This window comes from Oryctolagus cuniculus, chromosome 21 (assembly GCF_964237555.1).
Source record: "Oryctolagus cuniculus chromosome 21, mOryCun1.1, whole genome shotgun sequence".
Taxonomy (NCBI): Eukaryota; Metazoa; Chordata; class Mammalia; order Lagomorpha; family Leporidae; genus Oryctolagus; species Oryctolagus cuniculus.
The window spans coordinates 5,199,031-5,224,107 of NC_091452.1; the positions used below are offsets into that span (position 1 = coordinate 5,199,031).

At 67.2% G+C, this 25,077-nt stretch overlaps 1 protein-coding gene across 4 annotated transcripts in view; it reads left to right on the forward strand.

The window, feature by feature from the left end:
- SCARB1 (scavenger receptor class B member 1) overlaps positions 1-13,124 on the forward strand; it is a 48,511-nt gene extending 35,387 nt beyond the window's left edge. For 2 of the 4 annotated variants that reach the window (XM_070065680.1, XM_070065679.1), the window contains 5 exons: positions 3,115-3,233; positions 5,258-5,331; positions 6,233-6,284; positions 7,037-7,183; positions 12,375-13,124. In XM_070065680.1, coding sequence (XP_069921781.1) covers positions 3,115-3,233; positions 5,258-5,331; positions 6,233-6,284; positions 7,037-7,183; positions 12,375-12,479 — 497 coding nt within the window. In that variant the 3' untranslated portion in view covers positions 12,480-13,124. 4 annotated transcript variants of the gene reach the window in all.
- Positions 13,125-25,077: the final 11,953 nt, after the last annotated feature.

The window sequence follows — 25,077 nt, forward strand, 5'->3', positions numbered from 1 at the left end:
GGAGCCTGGAATTGTATCCAGGTCTCCACTCGGGTGCAGGAGCCCAGGCACTTGAGCCATCACCTGCTGCCTCCAGAGTGCACGGTGACAGGGAGCAGAGGAACTGGGACAGGAACCAGGCAGTTGGATGTGGAATGCACCCAGCTGTACCACAGTGCCGGCCCCGGGCTTGTCTGCTTGCCTGCTTTCCTCTCTCTCTCTCTCTCTCTCATTTGAAAGGCAGAGTTGAGAGAGAGAGAGAAACAGAGATTGTCCATCCTCTGGTTCACCCCCACAAATGGTTGCAATGGCCAGGGCTGGATCAGGCCTGGAGCCAGGAGCTTCCTCCGGTCTCCCCCGCGGGTGCAGGGCCCCCAGCACTTGGGCCATCATCCGCTACTTTCCCAGGTGCATTAGCAGGGAGCGGGATCAGAAGTGGAGCAGCCGCGGCTTGAACCTGCGCCCACATGGGATGCTGGCGTGGCAGGTGGAGGTTTTACCTGCTGTGCTGCAATGCTGCCCCCTCCCTAGGTGTTTCTTTGAAAAGGAGGTACACAGACACTCAGAGAAGTACTCGAATCGCAGTACTCAGAGAAGTACTCTGTGTGCGAATGGTGTCAGCACGTCCTCCGCTTGTCTGCTTGTCTGCAGTGGGCACAGGCCACGCCTGGTGCATCGTGGCTGGAATGCGTCCCCTGCCTCGCGGTGCAGCCCCCCTCGCCCCTTCCCTTGTCCCCAGCCCGGCTCGGAACGTGCTGGCATGCGCCAGTCAGCCCTCCGCGTCTGCATTTCTGTGGTGTTGTGTCTGAGGCCGGACGATGGCCACACGTTCGCCTTCTGGGCTTTGGCGGTGTCCCTCGGCGGCCTCCGCTTGCCCCGCAGGGCCCCTTGATCATCATCCGGTACTCCTGGGCAATCACATCTGGTTAGATGCGCCATAAAGCTATAAATTAATTATGCTTATTGCCCGGGTGGGTCTCAGGTGTTTGGCAATCAGGAGGAAGAAACAGGGACCCACAGGCTCCCGCCCTGCCCAGTCGCTGCAGCGGCTCTGGGCTCCCCGGGCAGGGGGCGGGGCTGCCTTTCCCGGGGTCCTCGCGTCAGTGCTGGGGGGAGGATGGGAGGCAGGACTTTGTTCCTGGGGTGCTGGGCAGGGCCTCGAAGGGGCCTGTGTGGCAGCGGCGGCCAGGGCTTCCTTTCTACTTCCTGCTGGCCCCGGGCGGAGGTCTGGGTGGGTTCCGACAGGGCTGGAGGCCGGCCTCGCACTCCCGGGTCTGTCTCTGCGGCAGAGGGCAGGCCTCACGGTCAGAGCCGGGGGCGGGGGGGGGGGGGCGGCGTGTCTGCCCGGAGCTTACCACCCTCCAGAGTTTGTAGGGCTTCCTTTCTGTTTTTTCATTGAATTTGCAAGACAGAGAGAGACCTTGCCTCTGCCGCTCATCCCCAAAATACCCACAACACCCTGGGCCGAGCTGGCCACTGCTGGGAGCTGGTAACCCATCCAGGCCGCCCACGAGGTCGGCAGGAAGCAGCATGGGGGCTTGAACCCGCTCTGGTGTGGGATGCAGGCGTCTGGTGGCGTCTCGCCGGCCCCTCCCCCCGGAGGTCTCCATCCCAGTTCTCTGGCCGTGTGTGCCGGGCCCATGCCGTAGCCCAGTTCTCTGTCTGTGGCCGTGTGTGCTGGGGCCACGCCGTAGCCCAGTTCTCTGTGGCCGTGTGTGCCGGGCCCACGCCGTAGCCCAGTTCTCTGTCTGTGGCCGTGTGTGCCGGGCCCACGCCGTAGCCCAGTTCTCTGTCTGTGGCCGTGTGTGCCGGGCCCACGCCGTAGCCCAGTTCTCTGTCTGTGGCCGTGTGTGCCGGGCCCACGCCGTAGCCCAGTTCTCTGTCTGTGGCTGTGTGTGCCGGGCCCACACGGTAGGCTGCAGCTTGCAGCGTGGTGGAGGCCGAGGAAGCTGATTGGAGGCAGGGGTGGCTACGGCCGCACTCGGGCAGGGGTGAGGCAGGAGTCTGAAGAAATGAAGTCAGACGTCCGTGAAGTCCCTGCTTTTATTTCAAAGCAAGGCCGGGCTTTGCTGGGAAGAGCAGGGAGGATGTGGAATGCGGGGCTGAGTGCAGCAGGGGCGGGGCGGGGCGGAGACCCCCCCCCCAGGTGTGTTTTCTCCTTTGTGTGACCTGCAAGAGACAGAGAGCAACCTCTGCTGACGTTTGAAATGGCTTTCTTTGTTTATTTGAGAGAGAGAGGGAGAGAGGGAGGGAGCTCTCATCCACTGGCTCATTCACCAAGTGCCTGCAGTGCCTGGGGGGCCGCAGCTGGGAGCTGGGAACTGGGGGGGGGGGGGCAGCCATCGCCTGCTGCTCCCAGGACGCGCGTTAGCCGGGCACCGGGGGCCAGAGCTGGTGTCCCCGCTTCACCGTCTCCCGTGGCACTGGGGACGTTTGCAGTGCTGTGCGGCCATCACCTGAGTTCCCATGAGCCGTCGCACCCCACTCTTGGCCCTGTCCGAGCGTGGGTCTCTCCCGTCGCTCCGTGGGCTCGTCGATGGCCCGTGGTGCATCGGGCTGAGCAGGAGGGGGCGTTTGCCAGGTCTGCTTGGTGGCTGCCAAGGTCCGCCATGGCGGCTGGGTGTCGCCGTCTCACCTGGGGGTGGAGGGCCTCCGTCAGCCCCTGCTCACGCACGCCGGTGTCACCCTGCACGCTGCTGCTGAGGGAAAGAAGGGAGTGGGTGAGTCTGCTCCCCTCCCCCGGATGGCAGGGACATCTGGCCGCAGGTGCGCACACCTGAGCTCTCCCAGGGACGCCGCAGGGCTTCAGAAGAGTCTGGCTGCCTGGTGTGGCGCTCACCGGAGTCCCCACCCGCCTCGTCTGAATCCTTCCCTCCCTCACGTATCCAGCGCCCCACACGCCCCTGCGCCTCCCCACCTCCCTGGCTCGCCCCTGCCTTGCGTCCACCTGGATGGCCGGTCCCTGTCTCCTCCTGGCTCAGAGTGTGGCTCGGCTCTGTCCCGCGCCCAGGCCCTGTCTGGTCATTGTCGCAGGTGTGCTGTCTCCCGCCATCTCTGCGCCCCTTGTGCCCGGCTCAGGGCTGGCACAACGCCTGCGCACCCTCCTCTGACGCCCACCCCGCCCTCGCCTCCCAGGTGCACCCCTGTTTCTCTCCCACCCTCACTTCTACAACGCCGACCCGGTCCTGGCAGAAGCCGTGCTCGGCCTCCACCCCAACGAAGAAGAACACGCTCTGTTCCTGGACATCCACCCGGTGAGCCCGGGCCCCCGAGGGCGGGCAGCGGGAGGCTGTTCCTGTGCCCACCCAGGCCTTCCTGCCCCCTCCCCACGGCCCAGGGCCGCTGCAGGGCAGGGGGCCGGTGCAGGGCAGGGGTGCTGGTGCAAGGCGGGGTGCCGGTGCAGGGCAGGGGGCCTGGGGCAGGGCAGGGGGCCGGTGCAGGGCAGGGGGGCCGGTGCAGGGCAGGCTGCCGGTGCAAGGCGGGGTGCCGGTGCAGGGCGGGGTGCCGGTGCAGGGCAGGCTGCCAGTGCAAGGCGGGGTGCCGGTGCAGGGCGGGCTGCCGGTGCAGGGCAGGGGGGCCGGTGCAGGACAGGGGGGCCGGTGCAGGGCAGGGGGGCCGGTGCAGGGCTGGGGGGCCGGTGCAAGGCGGGGTGCCGGTGCAGGGCGGGGTGCCAGTGTAGGGCAGGGGTGCCGGTGCAGGGCAGGGGGACCGGTGCAGGGCGGGGGGGCCGGTGCAGGGCAGGGGGACCGGTGCAGGGCGGGGGGGCCGGTGCAGGGCAGGGGGGCCGGTGCAGGGCGGGGGGGCCGGTGCAGGGCAGGGGTGCCGGTGCAGGGCAGGGGGACCGGTGCAGGGCGGGGGGGCCGGTGCAGGGCAGGGGGGCCGGTGCAGGGCGGGGGGGCCAGTGCAAGGCTGGGTGCCGGTGCAGGGCGGGGTGCCAGTGTAGGGCAGGGGTGCCAGGGAGCCGGCCGTCTTTGGCTCCGATATGGAGCTATCAGAGATCCTCACTTTACCCCAACTCCATAGTTCAAGTATTTGATTATCCCTCTCTAAGGCTCTATAAAAGGACTGTAAGACAGTAAATTAATTAGGAATTATCAGCCTGGTGTGTCTCCTGCAAATTAGCTGGAGCAGGCCCTTGGGCTGTGTCAAGGCACCATAAAGATCTTCAGATAGCAGCGGGAGGGAGCATCCCGCGGATAAGTCAGGCTCTGTGGAACCTGCCCCACGTGCGGCTGCGTGTGCGGGCGGGGCCCGTGGCCCTGCTGCCAGCCGGCTGTGCCCCTCTCCTGGGCCCTCCTGTGGTCTCTGCCACGGATTCAGACGCTCCCTGGGTTTGTGTTCCTGGGCTCATTTTTCAAATGGGACACTCTGGATGGTGCCTGTTAGCTGTGTCCAGCGCCCCCCTCACACCTGCACGCCCTGGGGGAGGACGCGTGGACGTCCATGCCGGGAGTGGGAGCGGCTCCAGGCCCAGCAGAGCAGCCCTGGTGCTGCCCCTCTGCCTCCTGCCTCACCTCCCCGTGCCCCCACCCCGGCCCTGTAATCGCTGTCTCCTCCCTGCCTCTGTGGGTGGTGTGTTTATATTTTTACCTGATGAGAAGATTTATTTGAAAAGCAGAGTGACGTGTGGGGTGGGGGGGGAGATCATTTATTTGCTGCTTCGATCACCAGACACCTGCTACAGCTGTGGCTGGGCCAGGCCAGAGCCAGGAGCCGGGAGCTCTGTCTGGTCCCCCGTGTGGCTAGGCCAGGCCAGAGCCGAGAGCCTGGAGCTCCGTCCGGTCTCCCACATGGCGGGGCCAGGCCAGAGCCGGGAGCCGGGAGCTCCGTCCGGTCTCCCGCGTGGCCGGGCCAGGCCGGAGCCGGGAGCCTGGAGCTCCGTCCGGTCTCCCACGTGGCTGGCAGGGGCCCCAGTGCTTGAGCCATCACTGCTGCCTCCCAGGGCTGCATCTGCAGGGAGCAGGACTCGAACCCCAGGCTCTGCAGTGTGGGCTGTGGGCGGCGCAGGCGGGGGCTCAGCCTCTGTGGCAAACGCCCAGCCGGCCCTCTGTTCCTGAACCAGCTCTGACTGGGCACCCGGAGGGCGCGCCTGCCCCCTGGCGACCAGTGTGGCGCTCAGTCCGCGTGTGTGCGTGTGTGCCCGGCTCCAGGGCTGGGCACAGCCTTCATCCCACGCAGTCGCCAGCATCCCTTCTGTTTGCGGCGGGGCTGGGAGAAGGGGCTTGGCTGGCCCTGGGGCGTGCGGGTGGCCCGCGTCCTCAGCGCCTGCTCACCGCAGGTCACCGGGATCCCCATGAACTGCTCCGTGAAGCTGCAGCTGAGCCTCTACATGAAAGCCATCAGGGGCATCGGGTGAGTGGGCCGGGCCGCACCTGCTGGGGCTCGGGGCCTGCGCACACTGCTTTCCCCAGGGGGCCTGAGGCCCAGCTGCACCCTGACTCCCCTCCCCAGAGTCCCCGTCTTCCTTCTGCATCCCGCCCCGCCCCAAACTAGCCAGGGTCTTCCATCCACGGCAGAGTCAGGCAGAGCCGAGGGTTGGGGGCAGCGGAAGGCTGCAGACGGCCACGTGTGCACGCTCCCTCTGAGGGCGGAGCTCCTTACAGAGACGGACAGAATCGCAGGGAGAGACAGCGAGATCTCCCGTCTGCTCCTTCCCTCCCGGGAGCTGCAACAGCCAGGGCCGGGCCAGGCCAACGCCAGGAGCCAGGAGCTTCCTCTGGGTCTCCCACTGCTCCTCGTCTCTCTGGGGGGAGTGTCCCACGCGTGTGGTGTCCTGGCACCGTGTTCTCGGGGTGCGTCCTGCCCGGGCGGGCTCCCGCTGTCTGGGTGGTGTCCACTCACGGGCAGGGCTGCCCGTGTAGACACACGAGGGGCACCTCGGCAAGCCTGTGGAGACGCAGAGTTGACGGATGAGTGTTGTGGGGGCAAAAAAGAAATGGAAACCTGCGCTCCTTTTTTTTTTTTTTTTTTCCGAATTGCTACTTATTTTCATTTTATTTGAGAGACACACGGAAGAGAGACAGATCCTTCACCCACTGGTTCACTCCCCAAATACCAGCAACAGCTGGGCTCGGGCCAGGCTGGAGCCAGCAGCCGGGAACCCCGTGGGGTCTCCCACGTGGCCAGCAGGGAGAGAGGACCCTGAGCCGCCACCTGCTGCCCCCGGAGGACCGTCCTGGGGTCGGGCCGCACGGCCCAGCGCCGCCCTGAGCCCCAGGACGGCCGCTCACCCGCTCACCTCGCTTCCCTGCAGGCAAACCGGGAAGATCGAGCCTGTGGTGCTGCCGCTGATGTGGTTTGGGGAGGTAAGGCCCGGTGGGCGTCGGGACAGGTGCGGGTGAGGGGCGGGGCTGCCGGCCTGCGGGGGCTGAGCGGCGCCTGGGGGGCCGGGGACGCAGGCACTGGCCAGGAGCCCCTCCATCCAGGTGAGCGCTGGCCAGAAGCCCCCATCTAGGTGGGCGCTGGCCAGGAGCCCCCCATCCAGGTGGGCACTGGCTGGGAGCCCCCCATCCAGGTGGGCACTGACCGGACTGGCCTCAGGGTGCCAGCCTTGCACTGGCCCCTTCCCTCCTCCTGGGCCACTGACTCCCTGTTTTGTGTTGTGTTCAGTTTAGCTTATTTCTCCCCGTCTTAACGCGGCGGGCGCTGACTGGCCAGGTCAGCCAGCCTGCAAAGGTCAAGCTCACTCTGCCCCAGCCAGGTCTAAGCCAGTTGGCGAGAAGGTGGGGCTCTGCGCCATTCAGTCATTCTGGGCCCCAAGCCCCGCCCACACAGCCCCGCCCTCTTCTGTTCATTGGGTGGGGAAAGAGCTGTAGCTGGTGTGGGTGGCACTTAAAGACCAGGCCCACCTCCCATTGGCCAGAATCTGACCACATGGCCCTGCCCCCACCTGAAAGGCCTTCTGGGAAATGTAGTCTGCCCTGGGGGAAGCAGAGGCCCCCTGCGCGCCCCAGCCTGCTTCGCAGGGGCCGTGGCAGAGGCCTTGCGCTGGGCGAGGCAGGTCGCGTGGGGGTCACAGCCGCTGGCCCCGCGCTCCCTTTTGTCCTTTGCCCCCCAGAGCGGGGCCATGGAGGGCGAGACGCTCAGCACGTTCTACACCCAGCTGGTGCTGCTGCCCAACGTGCTGCAGTACGCACAGTACGTCCTCCTGGCGCTGGGCTGCGTCCTGCTGCTCGCCCCTGTCATCTACCAAGTCCGCAGCCAGGTAGGTGGCGGCCAGAGCGCGGCCCGGCCGCCGGGGGGGACGGGGTCTGAGGCGGGGCTCAGGCCTGTGCTAGCTTCTGCCCCCTGCCACTTGCATCCTTCACTTCCTGCCGCGCACTGCTCTGCCTGTCCTGGGGGCAGGGGGCCGCGGGTGGGTTCCAGCAGAGGCGCCTGGCGCTTGAGGCATCTGCTCGTCCCGCCAGGCTAGGTGCAGGCGTCCTCCTAGGCGAGGACCCTGTCGGGGAGCGAGGGGGCTGGCGGTGTGGTCAAGGGGACAGGTGGACGCCAGGTAAAGGGACAGGCGAGGTCGTCTCCCTGGGGGGACGGGGACAGCCGCGAGCCGAGGACGAGGTGCACCGAGCCACGCGCTGGCTCCCAGGCCAGGCTTTCTCACGGCCGCGGTGCGTTTAAACAGCAGGTGAGACTGATCATCCCAGGGCCATTCCCACCTGGGAGCAGAACGGAAGAAGCGTCTTCCCTTTTTTCACTTTAAGTCTTTGAGACCTGCAGTGTTCAAGGGCGCGGGGGACCGGCTCAGAGCCCCAGGAAAAGCATCTCGGAAGAGGTACAATTCAAGCTCCCATGTGAACACTAAGAAGGCAGGAAAACAATAACCCAGTGGCAGGGACAGCCAGTGCAAAGGCCCACGGCAGGGATGGCCAGGCTGGCGTGGCGGGGAGTGAGGGTGGGGGGAGAAAGCTAAGGTGGAGCTGGGGCTGCTTTCAGGCACGGGCAGGTCCCCCGGCCCTGGGATGCAGGCTGAGACGCTTGGGACCGATTCCCAGTGTGACAGGAGCCACGGCGCCTTGCGCTGGACAGCTGCTGTATGGTGAACTGGTTCCGAGGTCTGGAGACGGGCGGGAAAGAACTTGCTCTTCTGTTGTTTGTTTATAAAGATTTTTTAATTTACTTGGAAGGCAGAGTTACAGAGAGGCAGAGAGAGAGAGAGAGAGGCAGAGAGAGAGGCAGAGAGAGAAGGGGGGGCAAAGAGAGAGAGAGGCAGAGAGAGAAGGGGGGGCAGAGAGAGAGGCAGAGAGAGAGAGGCGGGAGGCAGAGAGAGAGAGGCAGAGAGAGAGAGGCGGGGGGGCAGAGAGAGAGAGGCGGGGGGGCAGAGAGAGAGAGATATCGTCCATCCGCTGGTTCACTCCCCAAATGGCCGCCATGGCCAGAGCTGCACTGATTTGAAGCCAGGAGCTTCTCCCACGGCTCCCACGCAGCTGCAGGGGCCCCAGCACTGGGCCGTCTTCCACTGCTTCCCAGGTGCATCAGCAGGGAGCTGGATGGGAAGTGGCGCAGCCAGGACATGCCGGGGCCCACACGGGATGCCGGCACTGCGGGCAGTGTCTTACCCTGCTGTGCCACAGCGCTGGCTCCGCAGGGCTTAAGGAAAGGCCCGGAGCTACGCCATGGCCGGTGGGTGGGTGGGCAGGGAGGGCTGCCAGCCCCAGGCCAGGAGTCCTGAGAGGCTGGGCCGTGGGACCTGACACCACCCAGAGCCTCCTGCCCTCGTGGGCGTGGGCAGCCTGCCTCCGTGCTTGCTTTCTCGCTCTGGTGCAGCCGCTGCAGCCCACGTCGCCCTCCGCCATGGCCTCCGCTGAGACCAGGCGTTCTGGGCTCTCGGCCTGGCCGTTGGAACCAGACCCCGGCTTCTTCCCAGGCAGCCCGCTCTCACTGTGCTGGGGCCTTGAGGGTTTGTGCCCTGCGCCGGGCGGGTTGAACGGCCCTGTTGGGAGCCGCCTTCTGTGCGGTGGCCCCTGGAGAGCCGGGGCCCAGCTGGGCTCTGACTGCAGCCAGCCAGCGAGAGCTGCCTGTGGTCCCTTCGCTGAATCACGCAGGGAGGGCGCCAGGGACAGAGGCCACGCTCCCAGCCGGGGACACTGCCTGCAGGGACCCCGTGGCAGTCCCCCCGCGTGGCTCCTCATCCCCCTCCAGCAGGGGACACAGCAGGAAAGTGCTGGCCAGGGTCCCCTCCCCTGATGCCCACGGGGACCCTGCCAGGTCCTGTGTCCTGTGGCTCAGGCTCCTGTCCCTGCAGATTCCCCAGGGGCCCCGTGATTGATCTGGGTCCCATGAGGTCTGTGTTTTTTGGTTTTTTTTTTTTTTTTTTTTGTGGCTCAGCAGGCTTATGTCCTACTCGTTTTCTGTGTTTGCCCTGCTTTCTTGCTTAGCCGCATGCCAGTTAACTCACTGCATTTCAGCTCCTCTTCAGAGAGCTTGTTTCTTCTCAAGCCATTTTTTAAGAAATCAAAAGTATTTTAACAGAAAACTCCGCCTCTCGTCCGCTCCACCCGCTGCCCCGCTGCTTCTCTGCTGCCCGGTCCTGCGGCCTCGGCCGGCCCGCGTCTGTCCGAGAGCCCACCCCAGCCGCTGAGGGCCGTGGGAGCCCCGAGCCCACACCCGCTCTCCCCTCTGCCCTCCTCACGGCGAGACCGTGCTAACGCGAGAGTCTGCGGCAGCGGCCGCCCTAAACCAGCTTGGTTGTCTTCTAGGAGAAGTGCTATTTATTTTGGAGTAGTAGTAAAAAGGGCTCGAAGGATAAGGAGGCCGCTCAGGCCTACTCTGAATCCCTGATGACGCCAGACCCCAAGGGCACTGTGCTCCAAGAAGCAAGGCTGTAGGTGGGTACCAGGTAACGCCACGCCCCGCCGCCCTCCTGGCCACGCCCGCGGCTCCGGCCCCTGCTCAGCCCCAGCTCGGCCTGGAGCCTCTGCCGACGGGGGACCCACACGGCCTGGTTTGCAGTCCCGGTTCCCAGTGGGTGGTGGATCCCGGGACCTCGGGGTTTGGAGGTAGAAGGGCCAGGAACCCCCTGTCGGAGAAACGTTGGTCGAAGTCCAGATTGCTTGGCTGAGAACAAAGAATTTAGGCATCCATTGAGCACCAGCTGTATGCCCAGGACAGGGCCTGCCAGTTGTGCTGCCAGACTGGGCACCAGCATGAACCCGGGCGTGAGCCATGGGCGGTGCCGGCCAGTCTGGATGTCAGGGCAGCGGGAGGACGGTCAGCCTGTGAGCGCCGAGCAGAGGCTCCCTGCACGCATTCAGACGCAGGCCCCCGGTGGTGCCCGGCACCCCTGCCTGCGGGAGAAGCGGGCGCTGCCTTCGGGGGTCCCCTCTGTCCCGAGCTGTGCCCCTGCAGGCCTGAGGTCTGAGTGGCCGTGGCCGTGGCCGTGGCCGCAGCCGCAGGCCCTCCAGTTTGAGGCCGGGCAGGGCTGAGCGGCGCCTCAGATGATAGCTGCTATTTTAGCCTCTGAGGATGCCGCCGCCCTCGCCCTCCTGAGGCTGGGCCCGTCTGGCTGAAACAGCGTCCCCGGGAACCCAAGGCCAGGGCATGAGGCCCGGCCCGGCTCGGCTCGCGGGGGCTCTCGGCCGCCTCTGCCCGGGCTGGCGAGGGGAGGTAGATCGGGGCGCTTCTCCGAGGCAGGCGCGGGGTCCCCAGGCGGGGGGGGGGGGGGCAGGGAGCCGGGTCAGAGCCCCATGGCTGCAGCGCCCTGGACACAGGACCTCCTGCTGTCCCCGCCGCCTCCCTGACTAAAGCAAAGCCAGGGTCTCCTCTTCCCAGTAGACGCCCGTTCCCGTCCATGTGCCGAGAGGCCCAGCCGCCCTGCGTGTGCAGGAACTGCAGCGTCCTCAGTGGGCCTGGGGCCCCAGCCCCTGCGGGAGGCCCTCACCTCGCCCTGCTCCTGGGCGTGGGCAGTGGACCCCAGGATGCCTGCTTGTGGGGGTGGGGACGGCCTCGCTGGCTCAGATGGGGGTCTTGAGACGCACAGGCAGGGGCAGCTCCCGGGCCGCCGTGCCCTCGTGCCGTGGACAGCCTGGACAGCAGCCCAGGGCGGCCCTTCGGGGAGATGCTGGACCTCTGGTGTCTCCTCGTCCATCTCTGTCCCTCTCAGTCCTGCTTCCTCAGTGACACAAAAGGGGGAGGGGAGGAGGCGCCGGCTCCTTGGGGTCTGGTTCCCGTGTCTGCCCTGGGAGCCCCCTCTTGCAGCCAGGGCTCCCCCAGCCTGTGACTTCCTCACATGGGGGCTCCCGTGCCCACTGGGCCTGACAGCCTCAGACGCGGCCGTGAGCAAGTGGGACCCCCGGGCTGTGCAGTGTCGGGGGTTCCCGGCCCCGGGGGCAAGCAGGACCTCCCGGCTGTGCAGTGTCAGGGTTCCCGGCCCCGGGGGCAAGCAGGACCCCCCCGGCTGTGCAGTGTCAGGGTTCCCGGCCCCGGGGGCAAGCAGGACCCCCCGGCTGTGCAGTGTCAGGGTTCCCGGCCCCGGGGGCAAGCAGGACCCCCCCCCCAGCTGTGCAGTGTTGGGTTCCTGGCTCTGGGGGCAAGCAGGACCCCCCAGCTGTGCAGTGTCGGGGGTTCCCGGCCCCGGGGGCAAGCAGGACCCCCGGGCTGTGCAGTGTTGGGTTCCTGGCTCTGCGGGCAAGCAGGACCCCCCCGGCTGTGCAGTGTTGGGTTCCTGGCTCTGGGGGCAAGCAGGACCCCCGGGCTGTGCAGTGTCGGGGGTTCCCGGCCCTGGGGGCAAGCAGGACCCCCGGCTGTGCAGTGTTGGGTTCCTGGTGGCCTCTGCCCCGGGGACGAGGCACTGTCATCATCTTCCTCCCCAATCTTTCCACTCTTACACTAGATCAGTTGCGGCCTCTGTGTCTCCTCCCACCCAGACCAGTCCACCGCCGACCTCCGGTCCCGTCTCCGGCCCTCGCAGTCCCCGCCCATCTCCCCAAGGCCCTTCCCCGCCTCCCCAGAGGCTCGGTAGCCAGGAATTCGCTGTGTAGCACTTTTCCTACAGAGCCTGTGTGTGCGCATGCGTGAACTGGAGCGCGCGGGCATGTGTACGCATGCGTGAAGGGAGCATGTGTGCGCATGTGTGGAGAGCGCAGAGCCTGTGTGTGCGCATGCGTGAACCAGCCCGCGTGTCCAGGTTCATGTCTGCGTGGGCCGCGCCTTCTGTCTCGTGCTGCTCTGTCCCCGGCTCCGTGTCTGTGGCACGCAGTGGTCTTGTCTGGTTGTGGCGTGTTGATCGTGGTGCACGCCCGGTTCCGCTTTGGGCCTCGGGTTCCCCCTCTCGGGGGCTGGGGGCAGAGCCATGGGGAGGCTCGTGAGCCTGGAGCCCTGGCCACGGCCTCCCGGGCCCGTGGGTCCGCGTGGCCGGGTCGGGGCTGGGGCTGGGCCCGTGACTGGCTTCCGTTTCTCCGCAGGGTCGCCGGCAGAGCCTGGCCGCCGGCCCGGAGCAGCCCGCCGGCCCGCATACCCCGCTCCTCCAGGACTCGCCCTGCGGACCGCCCGCCGGCCCCACGGCCTGACCCCCGCCGCCACACCCCTGTCTGCACACCTGCCCTTGTGCTGCAGGCACTCAGGGATGCACCTGTCGCCGGGGGCCCGGAGGAGGGGCAGCCATAGCACTGTTCTAGAACCTTCTCTCGGGGGGACTCCCCCAGGCCCCAGCCAGCTTGCAGTGGGCATTGTGTCCTGTCCCGGCTGAGCCCGGCCCCGCCTCTCCCTGGTTGCCTCCCATCAGACCTGAGTCCGGCAACCCACATGGGAGGGACCTGGGAATCCCCCGGGGTCCGGGTGGGCAGGGGGCGAGGGCTTAGTGCCAGACCCTGACTGAGAGCTGCCCCCATCCTCTGCCTGCCTGGGCCCCGGCGGAGGGTGTGAGCCCAGGAGGTGCCTGTGGCTCCCCGGGCCTGCCCCCCGGCCTGCTCTCCAGCCTAAACTGACATCAGCCTGCACTGAGCCGGCCACTCCCCTGTGGCCCTGCCCGGCTGTCCCCACGGGGGCCCTGACTCCTCAGGTGCCAAAGTGGAGGCAGGTGACCTCCTGGGGGGTGGGGGTGGGGGCCGTCTGCCTGGGCCCTGGGACAGGTCTGTCCCTTTTCTACTGGAAAACAATTGAGTTTTAGCACCTTTTACAAATCTATTAAAGCAATAAACCTTTGTAGAAATTGAGCTGGAGTCTGGCAGCCTGTGGTCTGGGGCTGGGACCCCCGGAACCCCACCCCACCCTGGGCGGGCTGCTCACCTGCCTCCCTGTTTGCAGAGTCCAGCCTTGTGCGTATCTCAGCTTCTGCCTCCGTGGAAGCCCTGGGGGCAAGCAAACCCCCTGCCTGTGTGGACGAGCAGGAAGTCCTTTGGGGCCACTCCCGGGTCACCTCCACGGCTGGCGAGAGGTGGCTCGGAGGAGGGCTGGGGCCCTCGGAACGTCTTCAGCCTGGGTTCAGGCGTCCAGCCCTGGACGGCAGGGCGGGGTCGTGCACCTGCTGGGGCGCGCACGGAGCAGCTCTCGGCCGGGATTCGGTGTCCCTGCCCCCTGCACGCGACGCTGCCCTCTGCGTTCGTACCTGGAGCCTCTGAGCCGCTCACCCCTCGCCCTGCTGGGCTCTGGGGGCCCGGCCCTGTGCAAAGCGAGGCACATGCGGGGGTTCACGTGGCTCTGGCGTAGTGTCGCAGTCTGCGTGGGCTGCTGGGATGAAGGACCTGGGGCAGACTTCCACGCACTTGGTCCTGGAGGCCACAGGTCCCCAACGGAGGGGCGGGACCTCTGCTGGCTTCCTTGAGCTTCCTGTCTGCTTTGTGTGCAGAAACACGCGCGTGCGCACACACACACACACACACACACGAGCTGTGTGGCATCTGGGGGTGCTTTAAGCCGTCATGAGTAGGTAAGTGGAATTAAAAGAGAAGGTTTTGGGGGCCGGCGCTGTGGCGTAGCAGGTAAAGCCGCTGCCTGCAGCACTGGCATCCCATATGGGCGCTGGTTCAAGTCCCGGCTGCTCCACTTCCCATCCAGCTCTCTGCTGTGGCCTGGGAAAGCAGTGGAAGATGGTCCAAGTGCTTGGGCCCCTGCACCTGCGTGGGAGACCTGGAAGAAGCTCCTGGCTCCTGGCTTCAGATTGGCACAGCTTCAGCCATTGTGGCCAATTAGGGAGTGAACCAGCAGATGGAAGACTCTCTGCCCCCCCCCCCCCCGCCTCTCCTCTCTCTCTGTAACTCTTTCAAATAAATAAATAAATCTTTTTAAAAGAGAGAGACGCTTTTCTGGTGGTTCCCCACGTGCAGGCCCCTTGGGCGTGGCGCGGATCCTCACTGGGACAGGGCCTTTGGGAGCTGTGTGGTCTCCGTGTCCCCACCCCACCCCGGCAGGCCCCACCACACGGGTTCCAGGTGGGATTGCCACTCCGGGGCAGGTGCAGGCGAGCGGTAGACCCGAGGGAGCCCTGCTCGGTGCCCAGGGCTCCACGCATCCTGTCTCAGATTCACGGGCAGCAGGGCCAGCCCACGCGGCACGGCCCTGAGAGAGACCCAGGCAGCAGGGTGTCCCTGCCCCGGCGCTGGTGTCCCCACCCAGCGCGTGGCGGGGGCAGGGACAGAGGCCACCGCTTCAGTCTCTGCCCGCCTGCCTCACCCTCGTTGGCCGGGACCACCTGAAGGAGAGCCGTGTCGCGCTCCGATGTGAATGAAGCTGCCAAGGGGGGACATTTCCCTCCCTCCCTGGGGGGCGGCCACCGTTTGGTCTCCTCTGCTCTCAGAGTGCAAGTCCCCAGCAAGTCCCAGCGCCTCTCGGGAGTCTGCGTCCACTTAGCTGTCGGCAAAGCCAAGACCAGGACTCCCTGCGTCCATGACGGCGTGGCGGTCGCGTGTCGTGGCAGGGAAGCCGCGTGGACACCAGCCTCTGGCCTGTCCCTGGGGAGGGGGGGTTGGGGCTGGGCCCGTGGACAAGAAGCTCTCCCGAGCCCCAGGCCCATGGTCGTCCCCCTGACAGGTTGCACCCAGCGCCCCCATGAGGCTCAGGGCGGGAGCCGCCGTCAGGACACTACGTAGAATGTTCTAGAATGTGCGAAGCCCTGGGTACCTGCTGGGTCAGGCCCTCAGCTAGCCTCGGCTCAGTGGGGTGCTCACTGTTTGAGGAAACGCTGGCCGAGGGGCTCGAGGGGCTCACGGTTCCGCCCCTCCGTGGTCCCCCGGGGTCTCCCTCGGGCCGTTGCGGGATGAGATGAGGGGGGCGGGTGCGGCCTGCGGCTGGGAGCAGGTGCAGGGCTGGGGCCGCCGTCCGGCGCCGCCCTGGCGCTGTGGAGGTCCCCCGTCTGCTGCGGGGACGCCCAGCCCGGGTGCAGGTCCCCAACGTCCATCCTCCAGGCAGCGGCCTGACCTGCACCAGCGCCACGTGGGCGGCCCCTGCCGAGTCCGGGAGAGGAGCCCCCACCCCACCCCACGTTGGTCCCCTCTTCGGCCTCAGCCGGGCTGCCGGGCAGTGCTGCGCTTGGCCACTGGGGGGCGAGCTGTGCACACAGGTCTCAGCCTGGCCTCTAGGAGCCCAGCCTGTGAGTCCTGAATTGGGGGTGGTACCCGCGGCCTGGTCTTTAAGCGTCTCCCCCAGGGTCTCGGAGGGGACAGGCCGGTTGCTCGGCCTTGTCCCGGCTACTTGCACACTGACCCCTGCGGGGCCGGCCCGGGAAAGCCGAGGAGTCGCGGTGACGGCCGCGTGCTGAGCCTCGGGCAGGCGCCCAGCCGTCCCTCCTAACGCGCCACGCGGACCCCTCTGCCCCTCCGTCCCGCCGGGCCCGGGGCCCGCCCTGGGTGCAGAGCTGGTCTGGGCCGGGTCCCCAGCAGAAGACACGGAGACAGGGACTCCCGGCCAGGGCGTGTCCGGGAGGCTGTCTGGGCGCCAGGGTGCAGGCGTGAAAGCCGGGAGGCCGCGTGGGCACGCAGCTCCAAGGGTCGATCTGGGTCCAGTTAGGGCTCCAGCCTCGTCCGCCGTGAGCACAGCCCTGGCCGGAGCCCCGAGGGGCCCTGGCGCCGGGGAGGAAGCAGAGCCAGGAGTGAGCGCGGAGAGGAGCGGCTGGGGCAGGGGCGGTTCCGGGAGGAGAGCATTCTAGAAGTTCCCTCGCAGACCATCGACGCTGGTGCCTGCAGGGCTGAGCACTTCGGGCACGGGAAGGGCACGAGCAAAGGCCCTGAGGGGACGCAGGCCGGCCCTGGGCGTGGCCGGGGGGCGGGCGCTGGACTGGGCGGGGCCTGGAGGGGGTTGCAGAGTAGGCAGGGCCTTGCGGCCGGGACCTCGTGCTGGTGGGCGCCACGGGGTGGGGCGGGGACCGCTGTCCCTGCCACCAGGGGTGAGCGTGGGCGGGCGTGGTGCGGAGTCCTGCGGGGGCGGACGTGGGCAGACTAGCGGCTGGAGCTAGGGCCGTGGGGGCGGGGAGACCCCGGGTCTCTGCGGTGTTAGCCCCGGGAGGGGAGTTGGAGGAGGACATCTGGGAGCATGGGGGCGGCTGGCCCGCAGCACCAGGCCGAGTCCGGGGCTCTCGGTGGGCGCTTGAGGAACGGACACTTGGAAGAGGCCAGGAGCTCCCTGGGAGTCCCAGCTTCCCACACCTGCCTGCCCACCCAGGGCCGCTGGACACCCGAGGCCAGAGAGGGGAGCATCGGGCCCCACGACAGCGCTGGCGGCAGTGGCAGTGACCACGGCACAGTCCTGGCAGCAGCACCCGCGGTGGGACCGCCTGACAGATGGGAAGACCGGGGGGGGGGGGGCGGGGTGACGGCGGGTCAGCCGCGGGTCCACGCGTGCAGGCAACGCTGTTGCAACAGGGCTCTGAGCCCATGCTCCGATCACTCGGGTGGGGACAGTGCTCTGCAGTTTATAACACGCCCTTGCCGAGGCACGCTCAGAGCACCCGGAGACGTCAGAGCGGGGACATCAGGCCCCTTTCCAGCCCAGACAGCGGGGCCGGGCCTGTGTGACCTTCGGTTGTGAGCCCACCGGCCACGCTGTGTCCCCGTCGTTCCACTCTGAGCCCCTGACGGCAGCCCCGCGTCGGGGGGGTGGGTGCTCGCTTCTGGAATGTGCGCGTGGTAAGCCTGTGCCGGGCGGCTGGCGGCGCCAGGGGGATTTGGGGTGCGGCTTGTGGGTCCCGCCGCCCAGGTCCGCCGCAGGTCGTGAGTGCGGGCCTCGGCCGCCAGGGGGCGCTGTGGGTCCAGCCTTGCAGGGCGGCTCTGGGCCCTGGGCCCTGTGAGTACATGGCAAAGAGCGACTGACTAATTCAGGAACCGGGGCTGCTGCAAAAGAGACTTCGAAAGCGTCCATGAAAACATGGATTAAAAATAAGTTCATCTCGATGCAAAAAAAATGTGAAATTCATGCAAACAGGGTCCTTCAAAAAGTTCACGGAAAATCCTTGTAGGAAAAAGCCGTGCGTTGGATTTCAACATTTTTTGCAGCGAAGTAATTTCATTTCCACGAACCTTTTGAAGTGCGGCCAGATGTTCCTGTTTAAGAAGCGAACAGTTCGTGTCATGCAAATTTTGTGAAGTTACCAGGTCTGCAAAATTCTTTCATCAATCAATCAATTTGAGAGATGGGGGGAGCTCCCACCTGCGGGCTCGTTCCCACTATGCCTGCAGTGCCCTTGTCCTGGAGGGAGCCGGGAGCTCCATCCGGGTCTCCTGCGTGGGAGGCAGGAGCCCAACCCCTGGAGCCGTCACGGCCGCCCCAGGGTCAGGAGCCGGAGCTGGGTGTTGAAGCCGGGACGGCTGAGGTGGGGTGTGGATGCCGGAACTCCCACCCCCGTTATTCAGAGATTCCATTATTTATTGAGAAGAAGAGTGATGCAGAGAGACAGGAGAGGTCTTCCATGCGCTGGTTCACTCCCCAGATGCCCACAGCAGCCGGGGCTGGGCCAGGCTGAAGCCAGGAGCCGGGAGCTGCATCCGGGGCTCCCCTGTGGGTGCAGGGCCCGAGCACTTGGGGCACCCTCTGCTGCTTTCCAGGGGCACCAGCAGGGAGCGGCCGGGACTGGGACCCGGCACTGCTGTCTGGGAGGGGCTGTGTGGCCGGCCGCACCATGGCACCTGCCAGGTTAGTGAGCTTCGTGGTGACGCTGTCAGGGCGGGATGGTCCCGAGTCTTGGGTCTAGGAGGCGTGGCCTGGGACAGCACATCTGAGCTCGTCCTGCGGCTGTCCGCAGTCCCCTGGGGACGGGCACAATCCTGCCGGGAACGCCAGAGGCCCAGGAGGTGTGAGATCTCAGCCAGGCTGGAGCAGGGCCCTGGTGTCCCGGCGTCGTCTCCTGACGCAGACTGCTAACTCCAGCCGGCGCTTACAGGGCGGAGGTGGCGGGGGCTGGGGAGGGGGCTAAGCCGCTGCCTCTGATGCTGGCGTCCGCGTCAGAGCACCGGCCCCGCCCCAGCCGCGGCACCCCCCACCCAGCTCCCTGTGGACATTCGTGGGAGGCAGCAGGTGGTGTCCCAAGCGCTTGGGCCCCTCCCACACATGAGAGCTGGATGGGGTTCGGCATAGCCCAGCCCGGGCCGATGCAGCCATCTAGGGAGTGAACAGAATGGATGGAAGACTCTCTCTGTCTCTCCCTCTCTCTGTTCTGCCTTTCAAATAAATCCTTTAAAAAAAAAAATAAATAAATAAATAAAAAAACACAGCGTTCATTGTGGGCCATGCAGTTTTAAAGCTGTGCCGTGTGCTGGTTCAGTTTGGTGGGTGCGGAGACTGAGGCTGGGAGAGTGAGGTCTTCATCCCAGGCTGCCAGCGAGGGTCGGGTCGGCTCTGCGTCTCAGCCACCTGCTGCGGGGCGTGGCCACCTGGTGTCCGGCCCAGGCCTCCCCGCTCCCTTTCCCCTTGGGGGGTCACATGGGGCGGCTCCCAGGAGCACCGTCCCCAACCGGAGGCGGCCCCAGGAGGCTCTGGAGACACCCCAGCCCCATGGGGGAGTCCTGGGCTGGCCAGGTGCATGCCCCCCCCCAAAGAACCCCCAGCAGGGAAGCATCTGGGGGGGGGGTCAGAACAAAGGTCTCTACAAATAGAGCTTGGCTGTGCCCCGCCCAGGGGCTCCCAGGAGGGCAGCAGCGGGCAGGGAGGCAGGAGCAGTGGCCCCCACTGGGTGGGGCTTCTCCCACCTCCCCCAGGAGTCTGGCGTCACGGTGCTTTGATGTCCCAGCCAGGGCGGAGGAGGCCTGGGAGACGGGGCTTGGCTTTCTGCTGTTCCGGCAGCGCCGACCATGGCCTGTGTTTCTGCAGACGGGGTCTCGGCCCTGCAGGTGGCCGGGTCCATGGCCGCTGTTCAGAACTGAGCACGCCCCCACCCCGAGTCTGGGGTCTTCCCTGAGCTTCCCGACCTGCCCCCTCTGCTCTGCCCAGGGCTGTGGGGGTCTCTTGTCTCAGGGACAGGGACCCGAGACGGGGCATCTCTGGATCTGTGTACGGCGTGTGGCGTGGCTCCATGGTCCCTGCCTGTGGCTCCCCCCGCCGTCAGCCTGGGAGATGAGGCTGACAGTGGTCTTTGGGAGCCGGTGCTACGTGTGGCAGACGCCTGGGTTCCCTGTGGCCCTCAGGCCGTGGCCTCCCTGGACCTGTGCCTGCTTCTGCCCCACACAACACATGGCGAGCCAAGTGTGAGCGCCATCTATCCCACAGGCCCTCCTGAGGGCCGCCACAAGGAACGTCTTGTGCACACTGGGTGGGAAATAGCTGGGCGGGCCGGTGCCGCTGCTCACTTGGCTAATCCTCCGCCTGCGGCATCGGCACCCCGGGTTCTAGTCCCAGTTGGGGCGCCGGATTCTGTCCCGGTTGCCCCTCTTCCAAGCCAGCTCTCTGCTGTTGCCTGGGAGTGCAGTGGAGGATGGCCCAAGTCCTTGGGCCCTGCACCCGCGTGGGAGATTAGGAGAAGCACCTGGCTCCTGGCTTCGGATGGGTGCAGCATGCTGGCCGTGGCGGCCACTTAGGGGGTGAACCAATGGAAAAAGGAAGACCTTTCTCTCTGTCTCTCTCTCACTCTCACTGTCTAACTCTGCCTGTCAAAAAAAGAAACAGCTGGGCGTGATTCTTCAAATGTGTGTAGAACACCACCGGAGCCAGCCAGACACCCAGAGTCAGCTTCCTGTGCACCCAAGGTCTCATCCAGCTGGGCTGCAGTCCCAAGCGTCACCAGGAGGTGCTGCCACCAAGCACTTCCTGGGTGCTCCTTTCAGACCTGGGAAGCCAGCGTATTGGCCCCGGGGACCCACATAGCCCCATCCATGTAAGCTGAGCACCCCGTCAACCAGGCCGAAGGAGGACCCCAGCCCCCAGCCCCACTGATGCTCCACGTCCACAGTGCCCAAGCAAAGCCCTGCTCACGACCCCACACACCACGTCCTGACATGCTTGGCGTAATCCACGTGGTATTATTATTAGTATTGTTACTATTAAAGATTTATTTTATTTGTTTGAAAGGCAGCATTAATAGAGAGAGAGAGAGACAGAGAGCTCTTCCATCCTCTGGTTCACTCCCCACGTGGCTGCGGCCGGGGCTGGGCCGGACCAGAGTCAGGAGCCAGGAGCTTCTTCCAGGTCTCCCACATGGATTCAGAGGCTCAAGCACTCGGGCCATCTTCTGCTGCTTTCCCAGGCCATTAGCAGGGAGCTGGATTGGAAGTGGAGCAGCCGAGACTGGAACCGGTGCCCATATGGAATATTGGCATTGCAGACAGCAGCTTTACCCACTATGCTGCAAAGCCAGCCCCATGATATTATTTGAATTGGACTTTGTGCCAATAATTAAAACTCAGGAGAGTTCATGCTGCTTAGAGAAACGCTCTTCTCTCGGAGAAAGGCAGCAGGGAAGGTGTGTGGAGGGCGCGGTGACTCCGGCCAGCGCTGCGTGCACCGGCGTGACCGAGGCAGAGCCAGGGCATCCACTGCACCTGACGCCCACCACGTCGTCCTCCTCCGTGCTTCTCCACGCGTGCGTGGTGGCAGGCAGTGCCGGGCAGCACCTGCCACGCAGAGCCACAGGCACAGCCCCCAGCTGTCTAGTGTAGCTCGAGCAGGGGAGTACCCAGGGGAGGGAGGGGACGGGTAGCCTGGACCCCCAGGGGCACAGCCCAGGCCCGGGGGAGGGAGGGGACGGGTAGCCTGGACCCCCAGGGGCACAGCCCAGGCCCGGGGGAGGGAGAGGACGGGTAGCCTGGACCCCCATGGGCACAGCCCAGGCCCAGGGGAGGGAGGGGATGGGTACCTGGACCCCCATGGGCACAGCCCAGGCCCGGGGGAGGGAGAGGACGGGTACCTGGACCCCCAGGGGCACAGCCCAGGCCCGGGGGAGGGAGAGGACGGGTAGCCTGGACCCCCAGGGGCACAGCCCAGGCCCGGGGGAGGGAGAGGACGGGTAGCCTGGACCCCCAGGGGCACAGCCCAGGCCCAGGGGAGGGAGGGGACGGGTAGCCTGGACCCCCAGGGGCACAGCCCAGGCCCGGGGGAGGGAGAGGACGGGTAGCCTGGACCCCCAGGGGCACAGCCCAGGCCCGGGGGAGGGAGAGGACGGGTAGCCTGGACACCCATGGGCACAGCCCAGGCCCGGGGGAGGGAGAGGACGGGTACCTGGACCCCCATGGGCACAGCCCAGGCCCAGGGGAGGGAGGGGACGGGTAGCCTGGACCCCCAGGGGCACAGCCCAGGCCCGGGGGAGGGAGAGGACGGGTAGCCTGGACCCCCAGGGGCACAGCCCAGGCCCGGGGGAGGGAGAGGACGGGTAGCCTGGACACCCATGGGCACAGCCCAGGCCCGGGGAGCACAGCCAAGGGGCTGTGTGATACCTGGGACCCCACCTATGGCAGGCACTCCGGGGTGCCACCAGCGGTGGAGCCAGGCCGGTGCTGGCTTTGCCGGGAGTGGGGGTCAGGCTGTAGCCAAGTGGCGAGGACACCTCCTGGAGCACCGTGTCCCGGCCTGGAGCACCTGGTTTCCAGTCCTGGCCGCTCTGCTTCGGACCTAGCTTCCTGCTGACGCCCACCCTGGGAGGCAGCGGTGCTGGCCCAAGAACACGGGTCCCTACACCCACATGGGAGACGTGGGTGGAGCTCCTGGCTCCTGGCTTCAGCCGGGCCCAACCCCAGGTGTTGCAGGCATCTGGGGACATAGTGGGGAGGGCTCCCTGGCTGGGGCCTCCTCCGCATCCCGTCCATCAGTCGCCGCCAAAGTCCACTAAGAGGCCCCATGCCACTTGGTCACTTGTCTGCTGTTCCTTCCGGGTTTGGTACCTTTGCCGTCTTCACTGTGGACCTACTGTGTGCAGGGGGCAGACTGGAGCTCAGAGGCTGACTCAGCGCCAGGCTTGGGGGCAAAGAAGGGGGCTGGGCGGGTCACAGGTCAGGAGCTCAGCCCTTGGTGGCACTTGTTCTGGGCCAGCTGACCGGCCACGGCCAGTTCGGGTGGCTGGGGTGTTCCCGTGTGTCCAGCCTGGGACCGCCCCGGGGGCCGCTGGGGGCTGGACGCCTTTCCCTTCAGCTCACCTGGTGTCTCAAGGCGAAAAGCAACGGAATTGGCAGCCAATATGTTAACAGGGGAGCCCTTCACATAAAATCCTGCGTTCCAGCCGCTTGTGTGGCGTGGAGAGTCCTGGCCACCCTGGGCCTCACTCCGGCAGCTCAGGGAAGGGAGGTGTGGCCCCCGCGGACTGCCCCTGGCCAGCCGCCTCCACACCTGCTGCCACGCGGTCCCCTGAGCCTCATTCTGTCCGGAGCCAGGCTGTGCCAGAGCAGGAGCAGGACGGAGGGCGAGGGGGCCATGGCCAAGGCTGCGGCTGGCTGGGACCGGCCATCCCCCTTCCAAAGACACCTGCGTCCTAACCCTTGGAAGCTGTCCCTCGCGTGGCCACAGGGCCTTTTGTGTGGTTAGGCGGAGGATCTCGAGTTGGGAGAAGAAGCTGGGGCCACACTCTGTGGGTGGAGGGCAGGGCCGCCAGCCCAGGCAGGTCGGAGACCCCCGGGGAGCCCTGGAGGCCCAGGCTCTGCAGGAGGAGTGTGTGTGGCCTCTGGAACTCTCCGAGGACTAGGGCGGGGGTGCTGGCCGCCCACCCCCAGCTGGGGTGCACCTGTGCCCCTCCCTCTGTGGACTCCACCAACTGCAGGGACCCCCTGCAGGGGGTCCCCTGACCCCCGGTGCCCAGGAGAACGCTGGGGCAGGATCTCAGCCGGCACCCTGGGTGTGGCCTTGGATGTGGGCGCTGGGCCCCGTCTGCCACCCCCACCCCCGGCTCTGGCTGCTGCTGGCTACAGAGGTGGGCGGTGCTCGGAGCCTGGGCGGTGCTCCCTGGTCCCCCCACCCCCACCCCGGGGAGCACCGCCCACCCGCCTGTCGCTGAGGCTCTTCCTGAGTGCTCCCTGGTCCCCCCACCCCGGGGGAGCACCGCCTGCTGCTGAGGCTCTTCCTGAGTGCTCCCTGGTCCCCCCACCCCGGGGAGCACCGCCTGCTGCTGAGGCTCTTCCTGAGTGCTCCCTGGTCCCCCCGCCCCAACCCCGGGGAGCGCCGCCCGCCCGCCCGCCGCTGAGGCTCTTCCTGAGTGCTCCCTGGTCCCCCACCCCCACCCCAGGGAGCATCACCCGCCCGCCGCTGAGGCTCTTCCTGAGTGCTCCCTGGTCCCCCGCCCCCACCCCGGGGAGCACCGCCCGCCCGCCCGCCGCTGAGGCTCTTCCTGAGTGCTCCCTGGTCCCCCACCCCCACCCCAGGGAGCATCACCCGCCCGCCGCTGAGGCTCTTCCTGAGTGCTCCCTGGTCCCCCGCCCCCACCCCGGGGAGCGCCGCCCACCCGCTGCTGAGGCTCTTCCTGAGTGCTCCCTGGTCCCCCGCCCCCACCCCGGGGAGCGCCGCCCACCCGCTGCTGAGGCTCTTCCTGAGTGCTCCCTGGTCCCCCGCCCCCACCCCGGGGAGCGCCGCCCACCCGCTGCTGAGGCTCTTCCTGAGTGCTCCCTGGTCCCCCGCCCCCACCCCGGGGAGCGCCGCCCACCCGCTGCTGAGGCTCTTCCTGAGTGCTCCCTGGTCCCCCGCCCCCACCCCGGGGAGCACCACCCGCCCGCCGCTGAGGCTCTTCCTGAGTGCTCCCTGGTCCCCCGCCCCCACCCTGGGGAGCACCACCCGCCCGCCGCTGAGGCTCTTCCTGAGTGCTCCCTGGTCCCCCGCCCCCACCCTGGGGAGCACCACCCGCCCGCCGCTGAGGCTCTTCCTGAGTGCTCCCTGGTCCCCCCACCCCGGGGAGCACCGCCTGCTGCTGAGGCTCTTCCTGAGTGCTCCCTGGTCCCCCCGCCCCAACCCCGGGGAGCGCCGCCCGCCCGCCCGCCGCTGAGGCTCTTCCTGAGTGCTCCCTGGTCCCCCACCCCCACCCCAGGGAGCATCACCCGCCCGCCGCTGAGGCTCTTCCTGAGTGCTCCCTGGTCCCCCACCCCCACCCCAGGGAGCATCACCCGCCCGCCGCTGAGGCTCTTCCTGAGTGCTCCCTGGTCCCCCACCCCCACCCCAGGGAGCATCACCCGCCCGCCGCTGAGGCTCTTCCTGAGTGCTCCCTGGTCCCCCGCCCCCACCCCGGGGAGCGCCGCCCACCCGCTGCTGAGGCTCTTCCTGAGTGCTCCCTGGTCCCCCGCCCCCACCCCGGGGAGCGCCGCCCACCCGCTGCTGAGGCTCTTCCTGAGTGCTCCCTGGTCCCCCGCCCCCACCCTGGGGAGCACCACCCGCCCGCCGCTGAGGCTCTTCCTGAGTGCTCCCTGGTCCCCCGCCCCCACCCCGGGGAGCGCCGCCCACCCGCTGCTGAGGCTCTTCCTGAGTGCTCCCTGGTCCCCCGCCCCCACCCCGGGGAGCACTGCCCACCCGCTGCTGAGGCTCTTCCTGAGTGCTCCCTGGTCCCCCGCCCCCACCCTGGGGAGCACCACCCGCCCGCCGCTGAGGCTCTTCCTGAGTGCTCCCTGGTCCCCCGCCCCCACCCTGGGGAGCACCACCCGCCCGCCGCTGAGGCTCTTCCTGAGTGCTCCCTGGTCCCCCGCCCCCACCCTGGGGAGCACCACCCGCCCGCCGCTGAGGCTCTTCCTGAGTGCTCCCTGGTCGCCCGCCCCCACCCCGGGGAGCGCCGCCCACCCGCTGCTGAGG